Source organism: Leptonychotes weddellii, chromosome 4 (genome assembly GCF_054177405.1).
Source record: "Leptonychotes weddellii isolate Sample4059 chromosome 4, ASM5417740v2, whole genome shotgun sequence".
Taxonomy (NCBI): domain Eukaryota; kingdom Metazoa; phylum Chordata; class Mammalia; order Carnivora; family Phocidae; genus Leptonychotes; species Leptonychotes weddellii.
Window position 1 is genome coordinate 135,964,026 of NC_138372.1, and position 17,499 is coordinate 135,981,524.

At 43.6% G+C, this 17,499-nt stretch overlaps 1 protein-coding gene across 3 annotated transcripts in view; it reads left to right on the plus strand.

The window, feature by feature from the left end:
* MATN2 (matrilin 2) overlaps positions 1–17,499 on the plus strand; it is a 124,421-nt gene that overhangs the window by 46,970 nt on the left and 59,952 nt on the right. For 2 of the 3 annotated variants that reach the window (XM_081816291.1, XM_081816290.1), the window contains exons 4-5: positions 1,198–1,320; positions 17,061–17,183. In XM_081816291.1, the coding sequence (XP_081672417.1) occupies positions 1,198–1,320; positions 17,061–17,183 (246 nt within the window). The remainder of the gene's footprint in view (positions 1–1,197; positions 1,321–17,060; positions 17,184–17,499) is intronic. The other variant, XM_081816292.1, reaches the window with a different exon arrangement.

Genomic DNA, 17,499 nt, shown 5'->3' on the forward strand with positions numbered 1-17,499 from the left:
CGGGGTCCTGGGATGGAGCCCTGCATCGGGCTCCCTGCTCGGCGGGAAGCCTGCTTCTCCCTCTCCCACTCCCCCTGCTTGTGTTCCCTCTCTCGCTGTCCCCCTATCTGTCAAACAAATAAATAAATAAAATTTATTTATTTGACAGAGAGATAGAGAGCACAAGTAGGCAGAGAGGCAGGCAGAGGGAGAGGGAGAAGCAGGCTCCCCGCCGAGCAGGGAGCCCGATGCGGGGCTCGACCCTAGGATCCCGGGATCATGACCTGAGCCGAAGGCAGACGCTTAACGACTGAGCCACCCAGGCACCCCCAGTAGCTCAGTTTTCCTAAGCACTGGATTAGTGGGATTGTTCTTAGCTTTTGAAAGCCTCTTTTATTTTAGTTTCGTAAAAATATATTTCTACAGATGGACATCTTTTTTGTTTATGAGAACACTTGCATAACTTGTCCCCTGTTTATAATGATGCTTGTTAATTTTAAACATGTCCAAGTTGAATTATATTGAATAAAGTAATAAACTAAGATGTAAAAAAATAATGAGAATTTTTATGAGCTCCAGATAGACTTATGCAAGAATCGATGTCTCTGAAAGCCAAAGGACTTCAGAAACTAAATGCAGAAATATTTTAAATTAAGATTAAATTAAAAGATTATGGAAACATGGAACTTCAGAATGCATTTTTTACTCCAAAATATTCTGCAAGACACTTTTGCATATTAAAAGATTGTTCTTGGGATTTATGGTCCTGAAAAACTGTTGACTCTTTACCACATCCTCATTTAACTAATAGCTTCTCCTCCAACCCCATTGCTGCTACTGAGAATCTACACATTAGCCAAAGCCCCCTCCGGTATCAGCAAACTTTCTGATTCCCCAATTGAGCATTATTAATTGAACCGTGAAATGTCTGGTTTTTTGTAGATCATTTTTGACCTGTTTTTATCAGCAATTTCATACGTCAACCTAGCATCATTTCCCTTTAACCCTCTGTGGCCCTTTATCTATATACTGCTGATGGCATTTATCTAGAATGGTCTTGTCCAACCAGCGGCTGTAAATCCCCTTGAGGGTAGGGACTGCAGTTTGTTTTCCTTTGGGTCCTGCTTTCTCCTTCACAGCAGGTTCTGAATACATGTGGGTGGATGAAGTCAGAGAAGGCGTCATCATTGCCTTAACTCACTGTATCTTCCTTTTCAGCGGTCCACATGTGCAGCATCCTGGAGCATCACTGTGCCCACTTCTGCATCAATACCCCTGGCTCGTACGTCTGCAGATGCAAACAAGGGTACATCCTCAACTCGGATCAGACGACTTGCAGAAGTAAGATTGCTTTGCTGATGTATCCGAACCATCCTCCTCTGCTCTCTCAAGGGCCTCTTGAATTCATCTGTGGCCCCTCACCCAAGCAAGTCATCATCTCCCTAAGGAAAGAAAGGAGGCTTTATAGCTCGGGTATCTTAGGCCGGCCTCCCCCACCCCCACCCCCCAAATCACAGTGCCTGGACCAGAGCCTGGCACATACTAGGCCAACAGGAAGAGTTTGGAAGATCGTTGGAGGCACCTTCTTAGAAAGAGCCTTTTTGAATTCATGTCTTTTACTTCCAAGCTGTTCTTTAAGGGGAACCACTGGAGAGCCTTTTCATCCACTGTCTCTATTAACTGTACCCTGAGGAATTGTCTCTCTATTTTATTCTCTTCTCTGAAGCATTGACTTGGGATGAGTTATGAACATTGGCTGGGAATGATTATTCTGTTCTGTTTAGAGGTGTGCAGGGATCTAGTAACTTTGGTGAAGGACACTTTATAGGTCTCCTAAATAAAAAAGATCAAATAGATAAAATGCAAATAGAACTCACATTCTCTTTTTCTGGCCAAGCCCCAAAACGTACTAACAACGTACTGACATTTGAGCCAGCAAGCGGTAATCTGCCTCTTAGAGGAGAGAATTACCTCGATGGTGAGCATAGTGCCCACGTATATATATTTTTAAGTTGTAAGTAAAGCCACACTGTTTCGGCCCATAGACAACCAGGCTACCAAACCAGGCTTACTCAAGACGTGAGGAAGACCGGCCCATACGGAGGCAAATAAAACTCAGCTAATCTGACGCACAGTTCATGCAATGCATAATTATTACACCACATGGTAAGCAATTAAGCATTAATGGAAAGCATTTGCACAAATGGCTGTAATTAGTATCACATTTATAGAGCCATACCACATTTTCCTGTTTTCTTCTCACTTCATTTTCGGGGTTGAGAGTAGTTGGAAAGAGGCCTTCCTGTCCCCCAAGATTAGGTAACATCTGCTGGACTCCTCAGCTCTGTGGCCTGTGGATGCACCAAGCCCTCAGACTTGGTGAGTCTCCGGTGCTCTGTGTTCTTTGGCTCCTCTCAGACCACAGGATCCCAGATTTTTGAGTGCAGCCTGAATCATCCTGACCTTCTGCTTGAACCTCTGACCCTTCTGCAGTTTCCACAACGAAAATCACTCACACCAAATACCCATGGGCTTAATAGAATTCTCTGGAGAACCGGGGCAGCCCTGGCAAGGTCACCTCACCCACTGCTCGCTGCTCGGCAAACAACCTATAAACGTCTCTTTCCGACATCCCCCTACCTTTTTTGTGAGCTCTGCCCGACCTCTCTCCCAGCCTCTTCGGGAGCTCCCCCTCCCCAAGGGGTTTCTCTGAAGAATGCTCAGCCTTTACGTACCCTGCTAACTCCCTTCCTGGCAACACAAGAAATTCCTCCCCTTGTCTTCTGCCCCAGTCGCCTGCTGCAGTCGGGGCATCTGCTGACGTCCACTTTCCATGGGCTGGCTTAGTCAAGTCAGAGGAATTTTGAGACTAGCAAATAAAAAAGAAAAAGTTCTCCCCTCAGTGTCATGAGCAAGACCTACCTCGCACCAGGTTCTGTCAACCCCTGCCTGGTCCCACCTCAAGCCTTGAGGCCCCCGGCCCCCCACCTGCTGTGTTGGTCTGGCCTGGGCTCCCTCCCGTTCAGGGCTGCGGGTACAAAGAGCATGAAGTGGAAGCTGCCCGGGTTTCAGACAGACTGACCAGGTGGAAGGGCAAGGTGGTCCAGGGCAGCGGTTCTCCAGCTCCAGTAACTAAGAACCACTCAGGAAGCCGAGCCCCGGCTGTCACCCCCAGAGACTCAGAGTCAACAGGTCTGGGGGTGAGGGGCGCCCAGAAGTCTGCGTTTCCCGTGAACTTCGGACGTGGATTGCTGCCACACTCAGATTCCCTGGCGTCAGGCAACAAGGGGGACCAGAGGGAAGGGCTTCGAGTTAGGGGAGAAGGGAAGGAGCTGGAGCCAGGGTTCTGCCATCCCAATCTGACCCAGCCCCTCCAGTCACCCGGAAGCAGTTCAACCACCTGCGCTATCAGTATCAGACTTCGCTGAACTGGTACAGTCATAGAGAGCAGTTCTCTCTCTCTCTCTCAGACAAAGGTGATAGCTCTTTGGTGTGCATGTCTGAAATTGTAGATGGGCCAGACTTCGATTTCAATCCTGACATTGCTGCAGCTCTGCCTGTCTCTTCCTGAGCTGGTTATTTAAACTCTTTGACTCAACTTCCTCACCCATAAAATGGGAAAGCTGGTGACAAATTCATATCTGTCTTATCAATAAGTCCGTGTTAGCCTGTGGTTTTAGTCCAGTGGACAGTTAAAAGTTGTGCCAAGCGAAGGCTGGCACATTCCTCGACCTCTGTTTAGGAGCTGCTTGCAGGGACGTGTCCCTGCCAACATGGAGAGAGACTCAGTGGGCCTGGTGGGGAATGAGACACAGCTCTTTCCATTTCTGAGCATGTAAGATGTGCCAGGCAGCGTGCAAACGACTGGAAATAAAATAGTGAATGAAACAGCAATGTTCGTTCTTCTTGGAGCTCACATTCTTGCATGGGAGTAATTCAGATAACCAATATAATTGCAACCATGCAACTGGTGATTGCACCAAAGTGATTGCAGCCCATGCTCAGCTCAGTGTGCGCAGCACACAAGGTCAGGACGAACTAGAGTCAATTCCCTTATTAAGTGTTCACCATATGTTAGGAGCTCTTCTAGTGCTTTCTACGTGATATCTCATTTAAATCTGACAATGCCCTCTTAAAGTGGGTTTTATCATGCTCGTTTTACAGATAAGGAAAATAAGGTCCTCCCCAAAAAGTTCAGACAATTTACTCAAGATCATATGGCTAGTACTATGATCAAACCAGAATCCAAATCTTGTTCTGTAGGACTCCATATTCCTAGCTCTTACCCCCATTTGATACTGTCCCATGATCCCCCCCCCCCTTGAGGGCCCCCAGATGGCAGCAGGGCAACCCTGCAACCAGAGAAATTCCTCCAAGCCCAGGAGGACAGGAGGTTCCAAGGCTCACTGATCCCAAGGGAGACTCAGAACTAATGCACCAAGACTAACATTCAAGTGATTACCATTCCCTCAAGTCCACTGCCAACCGCTATGACACTGTCATTCTACAGAATGACGTGAGAAGACCTCTTAGGCGATTGCCCTGAGATGAGCTTGCGCATGCTCGCACACACCCATACACACACCATATCCACCGTTTTGTATTCATACTTGCCTGTGTAGAGGGAGGAGGCAGACACAGCCAATTCAGAGATTCTTCAAATGGAAATGGGCCTTAGTTATCAGACTTTTAGCTCTCTTCCCCACATCACCCAATAATTCTATTCCTTCCCAGTGTCCCAGATGAATGATATTGCATGTCCATTCACTACCTGGGACACCAGGCTTTTGCCCCACACCTCCATCCCACCTCCAGGTAGCGTGGACTAAGCTGAAATCCTACTCTCTATAATTCCCAACTTTGATACTATTTCTGTCAGCTAAAGCTATATACCAGAGGGTGTATTTCCTTTTTCAAATAAAAAGAGAAAACTCTTTGATTATTGAGGAGTGTTATCCCCCTATCCCTCATTAATTTTCTCCTTTTCAGGGGAAGCATAAACACATCTTTAAGTAAATGGATTTGGGGTCTCTTCACTGTCCAAATAATCCTCTTCTGGACACTAGTTGGTCAGTGTCTCAAAATGTGCCCCTCCATTCAAAGACTAGATCAAGCATATTAAATAAATATTACCCTCAAAATTCTGCCCATATGAGCAATTTGGAATGTACTGGAAGTCAACATTGTGGATTCTTCTGTCCTCCAAAAAGTCTTTCCCACCCAATACCATTATATGAAATAAATGCAAAAGTGTTAGCATAGTACCTAGCACATAGGGCTCAGTAAAAGTTTATGTCCTTGGGAGTATCATGGGGCACCTGGGTGGCTCAGTCGGTTAAGCATGTACCTTCGGCTCAGGTCATGATCTCAGGGTCCTGGGATCGAGTCCTGCATCGGGCTCCCAGCTTAGTGGAGAGCCTGCTCTCCCTCTCCCTCTGAAGCTCCCCCTGCTTGTGCTCTCTCTCTGTGTCAAATAAATAAAATCTTTAAAAGAATTTAAAAAAAGAAGTTTATGTCCTTCCCTCTCCCCATTAAAAAAAAAAATGGGAAAAACCTCCATAAAGTATGCCTGTCTTCATGTTTTCCCCTACCAATCCCACTCCCTCTGAATTGCTTTCCCAAACTTTATCTTCTTTCCTTTTCTTTATTTATATTTTTAAATAAGGAATTCTCCTTCCCTTCTTGAATATTTAATCTATCTGGAAAAAATATTGAAAGCGCAACATTTAGAAAATTTCACTTGGCAAAAAATTGTAAACTTTCTTATCCAGCTTTCTCATTTTCTCTCTTTCTCAAGAACCATACCAAATGCATTTTATTGCTTTCATTCTTCAGATATGTTCCTGACATTATTTTTTCCAAGCTACAGAAATGATTTAGTAGCTTTTATTTTACAGTTTAATCAAGGGGCATGATCCAGAAAAAAAGTCATATTGTTAAAGAGAGAAAAGAAAATTATAACCAACATCCCTCCTGATGAATTTAGATGCAACGATTCTTAAAAACCTACCAAATAGAATCCATATTTATATACTCTAATCAAGACCAAATGAGGTTTATCCCAAGGATGCAAGTTTGCTTTAACATAATTCACCACATTAACAGATTAAAAAATGAAAAACTGTATCATCATTTCATAGATGCAGAAAAGGTATTGAACAATACCCAACATTCATTCATGATAAAAACTCTCAGCAAACTAGCAATAAAAGGGAAATTTCTCAACCTGATTAAAGGTATCTATGAAAAAACCTACGGTTAACATCATACTCAAGAGTGAAAGATAAATGCTTTCCTCCTAAGAGAAGGAACGAGACAGTATGTTCATTCTCACCACTTCTCAGCATTGTACTGGAGGTTCTAACTGATAAAATAATAAAATAAAAAGAAATTAGAAAGTCATACAGATTGGAAAGAAAGAAGTGAAATTGTCTTTATTCACAGACTATGTGACTGCTTCTGTAGAGAGCTGGTGAGAATCTTTGAAAAGCTACTAAAAATTGATAAGTGAATTTAGCAAGTTTGTAAGACACAAAGTCAATATATGAAATTATTTGATTGTATTTTTACATACTGGCAACAAAAATCAGAAATTGAAATACCAGGGGTGCCTGGGTGGCTCGGTTAAGCGTCTGACTCTTGATCTTAGCTCAGGTCTTCATCTCAGGGTTGTGAGTCAAAGCCCTGCATTGGGCTCCATACTGGGTGAAGAGGCTACTTTAAAAAAAAGAAAAGAGAAGAAAAAGAAATTGAAATACCATTTATAATAGCATTGGAAATATGTAATTTAGGGATAAAGTTGACAAAAGTGTGCATGATCTGTACACTGAAAAGTACAAAAGATTTCTGCAACAAGTTAAAGAAGACCTAAATAAATGGAGAGATATACCATATCATGGAATGGAAGACTTAATATGGCGAAGATGTTAATTCTTTCCAAATTGATCTATAGATTCAAAGCAGTCCTTATCAAAATCCTAGCAGATGTTTTTAGGTAGAAACTGACAATCTGATTCCAAAATATATATATGAAAATGCAAAAAAACTACAATAGTCAAATACAGTCGATTCTCATTATTCATGATGGTTGTAAGCCTCTGTGAACATTGAACTGCAATTATTAGATCATTGTTCCTAGAAGAAATACAGGGTTAGATTCTTGTGAGCTTCTGGCCACATCGTCAATGAGTACATAGCCTTGTTTTATGTGTGTTCCTATTTAAAGACACATTATTGAGTAAATATTGTTGATTGGTTAATATTGAACTCACAGCCAACAGCACTATTACTCATGCCTGAATGAAGATCATCTAATATACATCTATTCTTCATGAGGCACATCACAGCCTTCTTGCATTTAGGAACACTAGACAGCATTTCACAGTACTCTTGAGGGTCCTTTTAAACAGTGAAATCACCCAACAAAAAGCACAAAAAGCAAAAAAAAAAAAAAAAGGCACTAAATAGAATGCAAAAAGGATGCTTGTTTGTAGTATGAGAGCTAAAACAAGAAGGCAAAGCATTGCCTTTTTTTTTACCTTAACTGGGAATGTGTGCATGAGGTAACTCAGAATTTTCACCATTCTGTGCACATCCACAAATGGCCATGAAAATACTGCAAATATTGATTTGGGTTACAAGTAAATTTTAGAAAGTAGGTGAATGTGCAAATATGGAATCTGCAAATAATGAGATTAATGAAAACTCCAAAAAAAATAAAATTGGGGGGTTTAGATTATCTGATTTCAAGACTAATTATAAAGCAATAACAGTCAAAACAGTGTGTATTGGTGGACATCAATGGACCAGAATATAGTCTAGGAATAGACCCATGCACATATGGTAAACTGATTTTTTAGAAAAGTGCCAAAGCAATTCATGAGGAAAGAATAATGTCATCAATAAATGGTGCTACAACAATTGGGTTGCCATGTGCAAAAAAATGGACCTTGACCCTCGCTTCATACCATATGCAAAAATGAATTCAAAACTAATTTTAAATCTAAATGTAAGAGTGGAAACAATTAAATGTGTATGTGAAAATGTAGGAAAAATTTTTTGATGACCCTGGGTTTGGCAAGAATTTTTTAAAAATAGGATACAGAACACAAAAGAAAACACTCAATAAATTGAACTTCATAAAAATTAGAACATTTGGGGACGCCTGGGTGGCTCAATTGGCTGAGTGTCCGAATCTTGATTTCTGCTCGGGTCCTGATCTTGGAGGTTGGGGAATCGAGCCCCCCACATTGGCTGCGTGCTCAGTGTGGAGTCCGCTTGTCCCTCTTCCTCCCCTTTTGCCTCTCCCTGTGCTCGTGTTTTCTCTCTCTAAAATAAATAAATAAAATCTTTTAAAAAATCAAAACATTTGCACTTCAAAATACACTACTACCAAAATGAAAAGGTGAGCCATAGCCTGGGATAAAATATTTGCAAAACATATATCCAGCAAAGGACCTTAGAATATATAAAGAATTCTTAGAACTCAATAATAGGAAAATAAACAACCCAGGCAAAATGGGCAAAAAATTTGAACAGACATTAAGCCAGAGAAGATATATGGATGGCAAAGGAGCCTGTGAAGAGATGTTCAACATTATTAGTCACTAGAGAAATACAAATTAAAACCACAATGAGATACCACCATACCTCTACTGGATTAGATAAAATTTAAAATATTGACCATAATACATGTTGGCAAAGTTGGCAACAGGTACTATCATTGTTCCTGGCAGGAATGTAAAATGGTTCACCCCCTTTGGAAAACAGATTAGCAGTTTTCTACAAAGTTAAATATGTACCTACCATATGACCCAGCCATTCAATGTATTTAGGTATTTACACCAAAGAAAGTAAAGTTTATGTCCAAACAAAGATTTTTTTTTAAAGATTTAATTTATTTTCATATTTGAAAGAGAGAGGAAGCATGCGAGCAGGGGGAGGAGCAGAGAGAGAGGGAGAGAGAATCTCAGGCAGAGTCCTGAGCCCCGAGGCGGGGCTCCATGTCACAACCCTGAGATCATGACCTGAGCCAAAACCAGATGCTTAACCGACAGAGCCACCTACACGCCCCTATGTCCAAAGAAAGATTTGAACACAAATGTTCACTGCAGCTTTACTTGTAAGAGTTCCAAACTGGAAACAACCCAAGTGTCCATCAATAGGTAAATGGATAACAAATTGTGATATATGCATACAATGTAATACTACGAGGCAATGAAAAGAATGAATTTTTTTTTGAGATTGAACTATTGACACAAGCAGCAAGCTAGATGAATTTCAAAATAACCATGTTGGATGAAATAAGACAAACAAGAGTACATAGAGTATGATTCCATTTATAGAAAATTTTAGAAAATGACAACTAATCTATGTGACAGAGAGCAGATTCATGGTTGTCTGGGGATGGGGGGAGGGCAGTGGCAGGGAAGCAGGCAGAGGGATTACCATGGGGTGTGAGGAAACTTTGGGAGTTTGGGGATGATAGGGGGTGGTATGTCAACATGTCAAATTTATCAAATTGCATTCTTTAAATATGTGCAGTTTATTGTATGCCATTTGCAACTCAATAAAGCTAATATATATATAGAGAGAGAGAAAGTCAGAATAAGGTGGTTTTGGAAGGTAAGTAGTATTGAGACAAAGGCTGCAAGATAAGAGATTGAAGAAAGAGTCATGGAACAATCAGGGATGGCATTGTGGAGGAGGGGGTTTTTCTAACAAGTCGAAGAGAATCACAGGGCTTGTTGTCTTTGAGGGTGCTAACTAGGCCAGACTGCTTGTCTGGAACAGTTTGTTTGGGGCATTAGTGGGGGCTGAGGGAAGGAATATAAGCTGGAACAAATTATGGAGCTATTTGATTATCAAGCTGAGTCCCAGCAGGGATCTTTGGTGGGCGGGGCGGGGGGCGGCTGGACACAGGGTGTCAAAAGTAAAACTACATTTTAGTAAATTGACTTTAGCAGTAATATATACGTGGGATTCAAACTGGTGGACAATGGGTGGAGAAGTACCATCCATCCATTCACTCATTCTTCCAACACTTACTGGTTCTCTCTAGGCACTCTTACAGGGCGGTAGGAGAAAAATGAGGGTTTCTCTTATATGCTTGAGACCCAAGAAACACTCAGATCTTGGTTTCCCTTATGCTCTGCTCCTATGGAGCCGAAGATGCAATCAGTTTACAATTCTGATCAGCTCAGTCAGTTCAGTACATGCTTTTTTATGCCTACAAAATTAATTAGGAGACCACAGCAATAAACTGCATGCCGGTAAGGAGTTTATGAAATAAGCTGGGAGATGGGGGTGGGGGATGGTAGCAGGATTTAAAATGACAGCTAGCTTCAGAGAGGAAGCCCGGTTTTGAGGCAAAACTAATGAGTGTGAGAAGGAGCCCACCCAAGTGGTTGGATGCAGCTGGAGATGAGGCATTAGAGTTCAAGGAAAATCCCAGGCTGGATATGCTTGGTGGTAGTAATTGACCCTGAAAAATGGATAAAATCTTGGAGGGAGAGAGGGAGCGTGGAAAGGGAAGGTCAGGGTCAGAGCTTTGGGGCTGCCCACGATGAGAGCAAGGAGCAAGAGTGGAAGGGCGAGCAGGCTGCACCCGCAGGCCTGCAGCTGGTCAAACAACAGCATGGCCCCAGGTGCGCCAGGACTGCTGTGAGCAGAAGTGGAGGCTGCTGAGCAGAGTAAGTGTGGTCACGGAGCTTCCTCTCCACCCCGGCTGCTGGGCCCCGGAATGTGGAGATGGTGACGTGCAGCCTGCTCACCCTCTGGTTCGGCCAGGCTACAGGGTTGTTGTTTTTGTAAAAAAAAAAAGAAGAAAGGAAAAGAAAGGAATCCTGGCTGAGTGGCGTTCTCATGGGAGAACGGACCTGCTGGCGTGTGAGTGGAGAAGTGCGATGTGAAAGAATCACCACCCGTCGCCCTGTCGGTGGGGAAAGTGATTTTGAGGCTCGTGCAGCTTCTTCTCTGCGTTCCTGGTTTCACAGGCACCCAGACAAGCAGCCTCAGCTTTGCAGGGGAGCTGGTTGGAAACGCAAACTCCCAGGTGGGACCCTAGGGATCCCGAATCAGGAACTCTGCGGTGTGACCTAGGAATGTGTGTTTTAACAAGCCCTCCAGGGTTTTCTGATGTAAGCTCAAGCTTGAAAACCACTGACCGAGGCCTTTTAAGTTAGATCTCTCCTTGAGAGACTCCCCTCAGTAGGGAGTTTATATTAAGAACGTGATGATGGGCCAGCCGTTTGGAAATTGCAAAGTGTGCTGCAAGAATAGGGCATTATTTGTGCATGCTTGTTTCAATGACCCTCATTTGGTCAGATTTACTTATGTTTTAAGGATTTACAGGGAGGTGGCGGGGGGGAGACTTCCCCCTTTCTTTTCCCTTCTCAGAACAAACATCTTCTGAGTGACTAGGAGAATTGACTGGAAATGAATTCAACAGTTGGGGAGAGAAGGATTCCAGGCACAGCTGGGCTTTGCCCGAAAGGACAGGTTTGTTTTTCTCGGTGACATTGGGTTTGTTTTGTTTCTTCCAGCGTTAGAAGCACAAGGCTGATGACTCACATTTACTATCAAGAGTCCTTAAGTCTAAACTGCAGCTGCCAAAATAAGATTAGTGCTTTCAGGCACCATGAAGGAAGGGGGATGGTCCCCAAAACGCAGGCTTGGGTTTGTGGAGGCCTGACTCTGCAAGGGCTTTCACATTGGTGCAGGCGGAAACCCCATTGTTCCCCACTTGAGTGAAATCACAGCCCTAATACAACATTTCTCTTCACCCTTGCTGGGATGGATAATTTCTGATTTCTACATGTCAGGCTAAATAACAGCAGGAGCCGTTTAAAAAAAGTGGAGCGTGTCTTTAAAGGTGTTCATTTTGCTTTAACTCCAAAGGACGGATTAAACTGTCCTTGGTGGGAACAGCAGGCAGTATGGCTTGTCTAAAACTCTGAAAAGCCAGTAAAAACCCTTTGATTTTGCCTGGCATGACGTCAGCCACGGCAGCCCCAGGCTTTGTGCCGTGCTCCTCATCCAGTGGAACCAGATGGAGCTTTTCCAAGTTCTCCGGCTGAGGCGCGGCGTCAGGGTTTCGAGATCATAAATGAAGGAAGGCACTTAAATCTAGAATGCATGCGAGCTTCGGGGCAAACACTGGGGATGGATTTGAGCACAACTCTGGGGCTCTGAGTTAGCAAATCCTCACTGATTTCTCCCACCTGGGCAAACTGAGCAGCTGCAGTTAACACCCCTCCCTGTAATTCACAAGAAACGAAAAACAAGTAAATTCTGCTGTCAGCTCTGTGCTGATTGCCTTCTGGCAAGGCATTGCTTGAGTTTGGTGAGATCTTTTGTTATAAGATTCAAAATTGTCTACTTTGCTGTATCAGATCAATGCAGCAGAGAATTCACAAACCAAAACTTAGTCAAGGATACGTTGACGTTATTTAAAGAAATCTGAATCTATGTCCGCGTGTGGAGTTTTCACAGGCATCCATAAAGTGACACTATATTGTAATTGTGATGTAGGCACAACTCGGTTGGGGCCCACCTCTCCTCCATGCTGAACTGGGCCTGTACCTCCAAGAACTTTCTTTACCCCAGTCTAAGGAAGAAGGAGGCTAGCATTTGCTGAGTACCTACTGTCTTTCAGGAGCTTTCCTTGTCTCATTATCTCAATTAGCCCTGCAGTGGTTTCTCCACTTAAATATTCAACTTCTAGGAAAATCAGATCTCATAGAAATCACTTATGTGAGGTCATGCAAGTCAGCTAGCCGAAGCCAGGTCTGGCTCCAACGACGATCTTCTTTTCACTCTGATGGTCTCACTCCCACCTGTCTAAAGACACATAACTGCCCTTTATCTCCTTTCTCCAAGGTTCTATTCCCTTGGTCCTTACTGTTTCACATTACCTCCCTCAAGTCTTTGTATAAAAGAATCTTTTTAGCGAGACCACCTGCTGACCATAGCGTATAAAACAGAAGCTCCCTTCCTTCCACAGTCCCAACTCCCTTTTCCTGCTAATTTTGTTCTGCAGCACTTATAAGATCTAACTCATAAGATCTAACCGCCTGGGTGGCTCAGGCAGTGAAGCGTCTGCCTTCGGCTCGGGTCATGATCTCAGGGTCCTGCGATGGAGTCCCACATTGGGCTCTCTGCTCAGCGGGGAATCTGCTTCTCCCTCTCCCTCTGCTACTCCCCCTACTTGTGCTCTCTCTCTCTGTGTGTCAAATAAATAAATAAAATCTTAAAAAAAAAAAACAAAAACATTTAACATAACCTATGTCTGGCCCCTGTCAGTGGTGTGCTGGTAAATGTTTAACAACCAGATCTCCAGGGGAGGAAAGCCCTGACTTGTAAGGTTTGCGGATCCCTGTGGTATAAATACTTCAGCATGGCCAATTTCACGCCACCCACCTGGCCTTGCTGAATGCGGGGTAGGGCAGAGATTGCACAGTCTGTCATGTGGGTCAGTGGGAGCTGGCCCCCACACACCTCTGGCTCTCCACTTGAGTATCAGCTCCATGGGGCCAGACATCAATTGATAGATTTTTAAAAAATTTATTTTATTCACTGTTGTTTTCCCAGTACTTTGTTTGACAAATGGATGAATGAATGAATTCGGTCATTCAAATATATTTTTAAAAATTGACCATATGCCCCACATCGTGCTGGATATTTGAGCTGGAGTGCTGAGCAAAACAAGCCCTGCCCTCCTACGGGAGGGAAAATAGACACTCAGTGATTGTTGTAAATGAAGTGTTCAGTTACGGTTGTGGTAAGGCAGACGGTGAGGGGGAACATGGCCTCTCGCAGAGAGCAGTCAAATAAGAGCCGGCTAAGTACTCCGGGCTGGTGGCGGTCAAGTCCAACCAGCAGATGTCCACTGCACACCTGCTGTGTGAGATGCATGCTATTGTGCAGGTATCCCGAGGAACACCAAGACTGATACTGTCCCTCTCAGAGTTCCCAACCGAGATAAGATTGATGAGGGAGAACTACCTGACAACCCCATGTTTGTGCAGCATGGACGTGGGTTCATTCTCTCATTGCTAAGTCCTTACTGAGCACCTACAACGTGCCAGGCACTGTGCTAGGTACCAGATGTGGAAGAAACAGCAAGACAGCCAGCCCATTAGCTGTCGTGACAATACCAGTGTCTGCAGCTAGGGGCTGGCTCCCAGACGTCACGGAACTCTGAGCCCTCTGCTGGTATGGAAACACTCCTGGAGAGGTACAGAGACTCAGGAAGAATTTTGTTCCCATCACACTCATCCTGCCAGGATCCCATTTCTGCTGGAGGAGAGTATTTTTAGGAGTTTAGGAACATCCCTATTGGGAGACAAGGAGGATGGGCCTTTGTCACTGTACTTTCAGCAGATGAACACTTATGAAGCACCAACTACATGCGCGAGGACAGTGTGCTAGGCTCTGGGAAATCACTGAGTAAGATCAGCCCACATTCCAGGGGGGCAGACAGACATGATCAGGTCTTTCCAGTACCACCGGATAAATGTGTGAGTGCTAGAGTGGAGCCCAGAGGAAGGAGCCTCTGAGCCCAGCCAACCTGGAGAGGTCTTCCTGGAAGAGGTGCCATTTGACGGAAGTCATGAGCCATGAGTGGGGGTCACCAGGTAGAGGAGGCTTGGAAGGATAATGGGAACCCGGAATTCGGTGCTTCTCCAATCCCCCATAGTTTTATTACCCTTCAGTGAAACCCTCCTGGGCTGTGAGAAAAAGAAGCACTGTTTTTCAAAAGCATAAGGAATCATCCCAAAATATGTGCATTTGTTTCAAATGGAAGTGACCACTGCCAGAAAAACAACATTGTTTTGTCAGGACCTAGTCTGTATTTATTCCCTAGTCTTTGTTTAATTAAGTTAATCCCTCCATGGTTTCCCTTGGGACAGTGCAGATCCTAGTGGCCATAAATCCCCGACGTTATAAAAACAGTATGAAACTACAACACACACGACACCAGCTGGCACGCTTGCTGTTTGTGGGGCCGGCCTTCTGGAATGCGAGCGATAAGCCTCCTGGTCCTACCACACTCTGCACCCTCACGTAGTGTCTGCAATTCGCTCAGCCACTTGGAGAGGGAATTGAGGAGAGCAGTCATTCTGAGGTTTGTTTAAAAGAGGAAACCGAGCCTGGCAGTCTCCATTAATAAAGGGGGAGACTGACTCCTGGGCCTGGGCACCTTCCCCTTGGATGATCGCAAGGGCTTTTTATCCAGTTCAATGACTCTCAACACTGCAGTTCTCTGGGGAGCTTTTAACAAACACTGCCGCCTGCATTCCACCCCCAGCCTGTTTGATTTAAGGAGGGGGGCGCCCTGGGCATCAGGGTGTTCAAAAGGTCCGCAGATGGTTCTAATGGGTAGCCAAGCATTTCAATCAGAAATGCTCTTCCTAGAGCTTCACATTACTAACCCTTAGAATACAAGCTGGGTGATGGCAGGAACCCTTTTGTCTCTTTGGTTCATCCCTGTATCCCCAGTACCTGGGGCAAAGGAGGTACTTCATTTATTGAATAAATGAAGAGTATCCTATGATTCAGATTTTTCTTAGATCTCTGGCTCAGGCTTGTAACTGTAGGTTTTATCACTAATTATTCACTATGATTTTTACATGAGCTGAAGTTTTTTCTGGTTATTGGTGTTTTTCTTCTATCTAAATCCACTGGAAATCTCAGTTGGAGTTCCCACTTGGAAATCTAAGATAATAAATATACTGGTAAGAGATAGAAGAATTTGCATCTATAATTTTCTTCATCTACTTTATTGATTTGGGAGTGAAAATACAGCTTTTAGCACTTGAAAGCCAGAGTCCCTATTTGTACAATCTTAGACATAAACATTTTTTAATGTAATGGTGCAGATTTTATTTTTAAAAATTATTTAGTGCATTTAATAGAGGTGATGAATTAATCAGCTTTTATCTTTTCATCAATTTAATATTTTGTATTTATCTAAAAGCATAATAAACAATAAAACTCAATGACACCGGAGATTACATTAAAGTGTAGCCATTGGATTCAGGGATCAATCAAGCTTTCCAGTTAATTGAGTTTTTATCATAGCTTTCATAGTGATAACTTTTAACCAGTGGAAACTCTTTTTAATATATTTGATCACTTTAATGCTCTTTGGTTTTCTCTAACTTTAATGGTAAAGTCACTGGAAGAGCTAGTTATGAAACCAAGCCATTTTCCTTGCTGAGAAATAATGTCATCACGTCAGCCTGTTTCTTGCAAAGGAGAGACTGAGTCAGTGATGGATTGAAAATGCCTTTAACCTTTTCACCCTCTGATATATTTTTAGTTCCCTTGCGGTGAATGTATTCTGTGAGTTCATTTTCACGTTGCATTTGCGTGAAGAGCCAGGGCTCAGCGTATAATAAATACGTGACTCAAAGAGGCCCGCTAAGAACCATATATCCATTTCTCCCTAGTAATCTTTGTTACCTCTACCTAACCTCCTTTGGCTTCACATTTTCCTCATTTGTTACTGGCATGAAGAAATAGAGCTTAAGGAGGATTTCTAAAGACCGATCTGGTAGACAAATGGAATGAGGAGAAATATTTTCCAAAGGGACAGATGCAGAATTGGGACCTGCCATGTTTTGGGTGGAGTAGCAGGTCTTTTCATGGTGCTCTCTCTCAGCTTCCCCATCTGCAAAATGTCCATGACTGTGCCAGACTGGGATTACAGAGCATTTTCGTTCTTGAAGAACAGGAACGGTACTCGATGCAGACAAGTGCAAATGCTTGCTCGTGATAACATACAGGAGCCATCAGAATGTTTCAGAGCACTTTCACGAACATGAGAAAAATACAAAACTGATGTTAATTTGAGATTAGTCAATGCATTTCCTAGAGGTGAATAATTCCAACTTCGAAAGCTATGTTTTTCTTTATACAAAGAAATGCATCAAAATGTCAACAGTGGTTGCCTCTGGATGGTAGGATTACAGTTATTTAATATGTTAAAAGGGATTTTAACAAGTGCTTGTTGCCTGGCCGTGTGCTGAGGGTCATCTCCCTCAGAGCTGGGTTCTAATGGCACAACTCTGCCCCAGTCCAGGATCTGTGTGCGGCGGAGGACCACGGCTGTGAGCAGCTCTGTGTGAATGTTCTGGGCTCCTTTGTCTGCCAGTGCTACAGCGACTTCACACTGGCCGAGGACGGGAAAAGATGTGTGGGTAAGTACTCCCCTGCCTGGTTTCATGGGGAAGGGCAAGTTGAGCAGAGTGTTGGGCGGGGGGGCCCTCCCACGGATCCAGCTGCTCTCCTCTGAGTTTCAACAAAGTGCTCCGTTGCCTGGTCTAGTTGTTGGTCAGAATTTGAACTCTGAAGACTTCGTTGATGGCTGAGGCTAGCGTGTTCTCATTCAAGGTCCTCAGCAAAAGGCAGATTTCTGATCGTCTATGTAAATATGATTGTCCCTTTATATACTGCATCCCTTGAAAAGGACTGGGCAGATTTTCGTCAAATGCGGAGGCAGTTTGGGATGGCCTG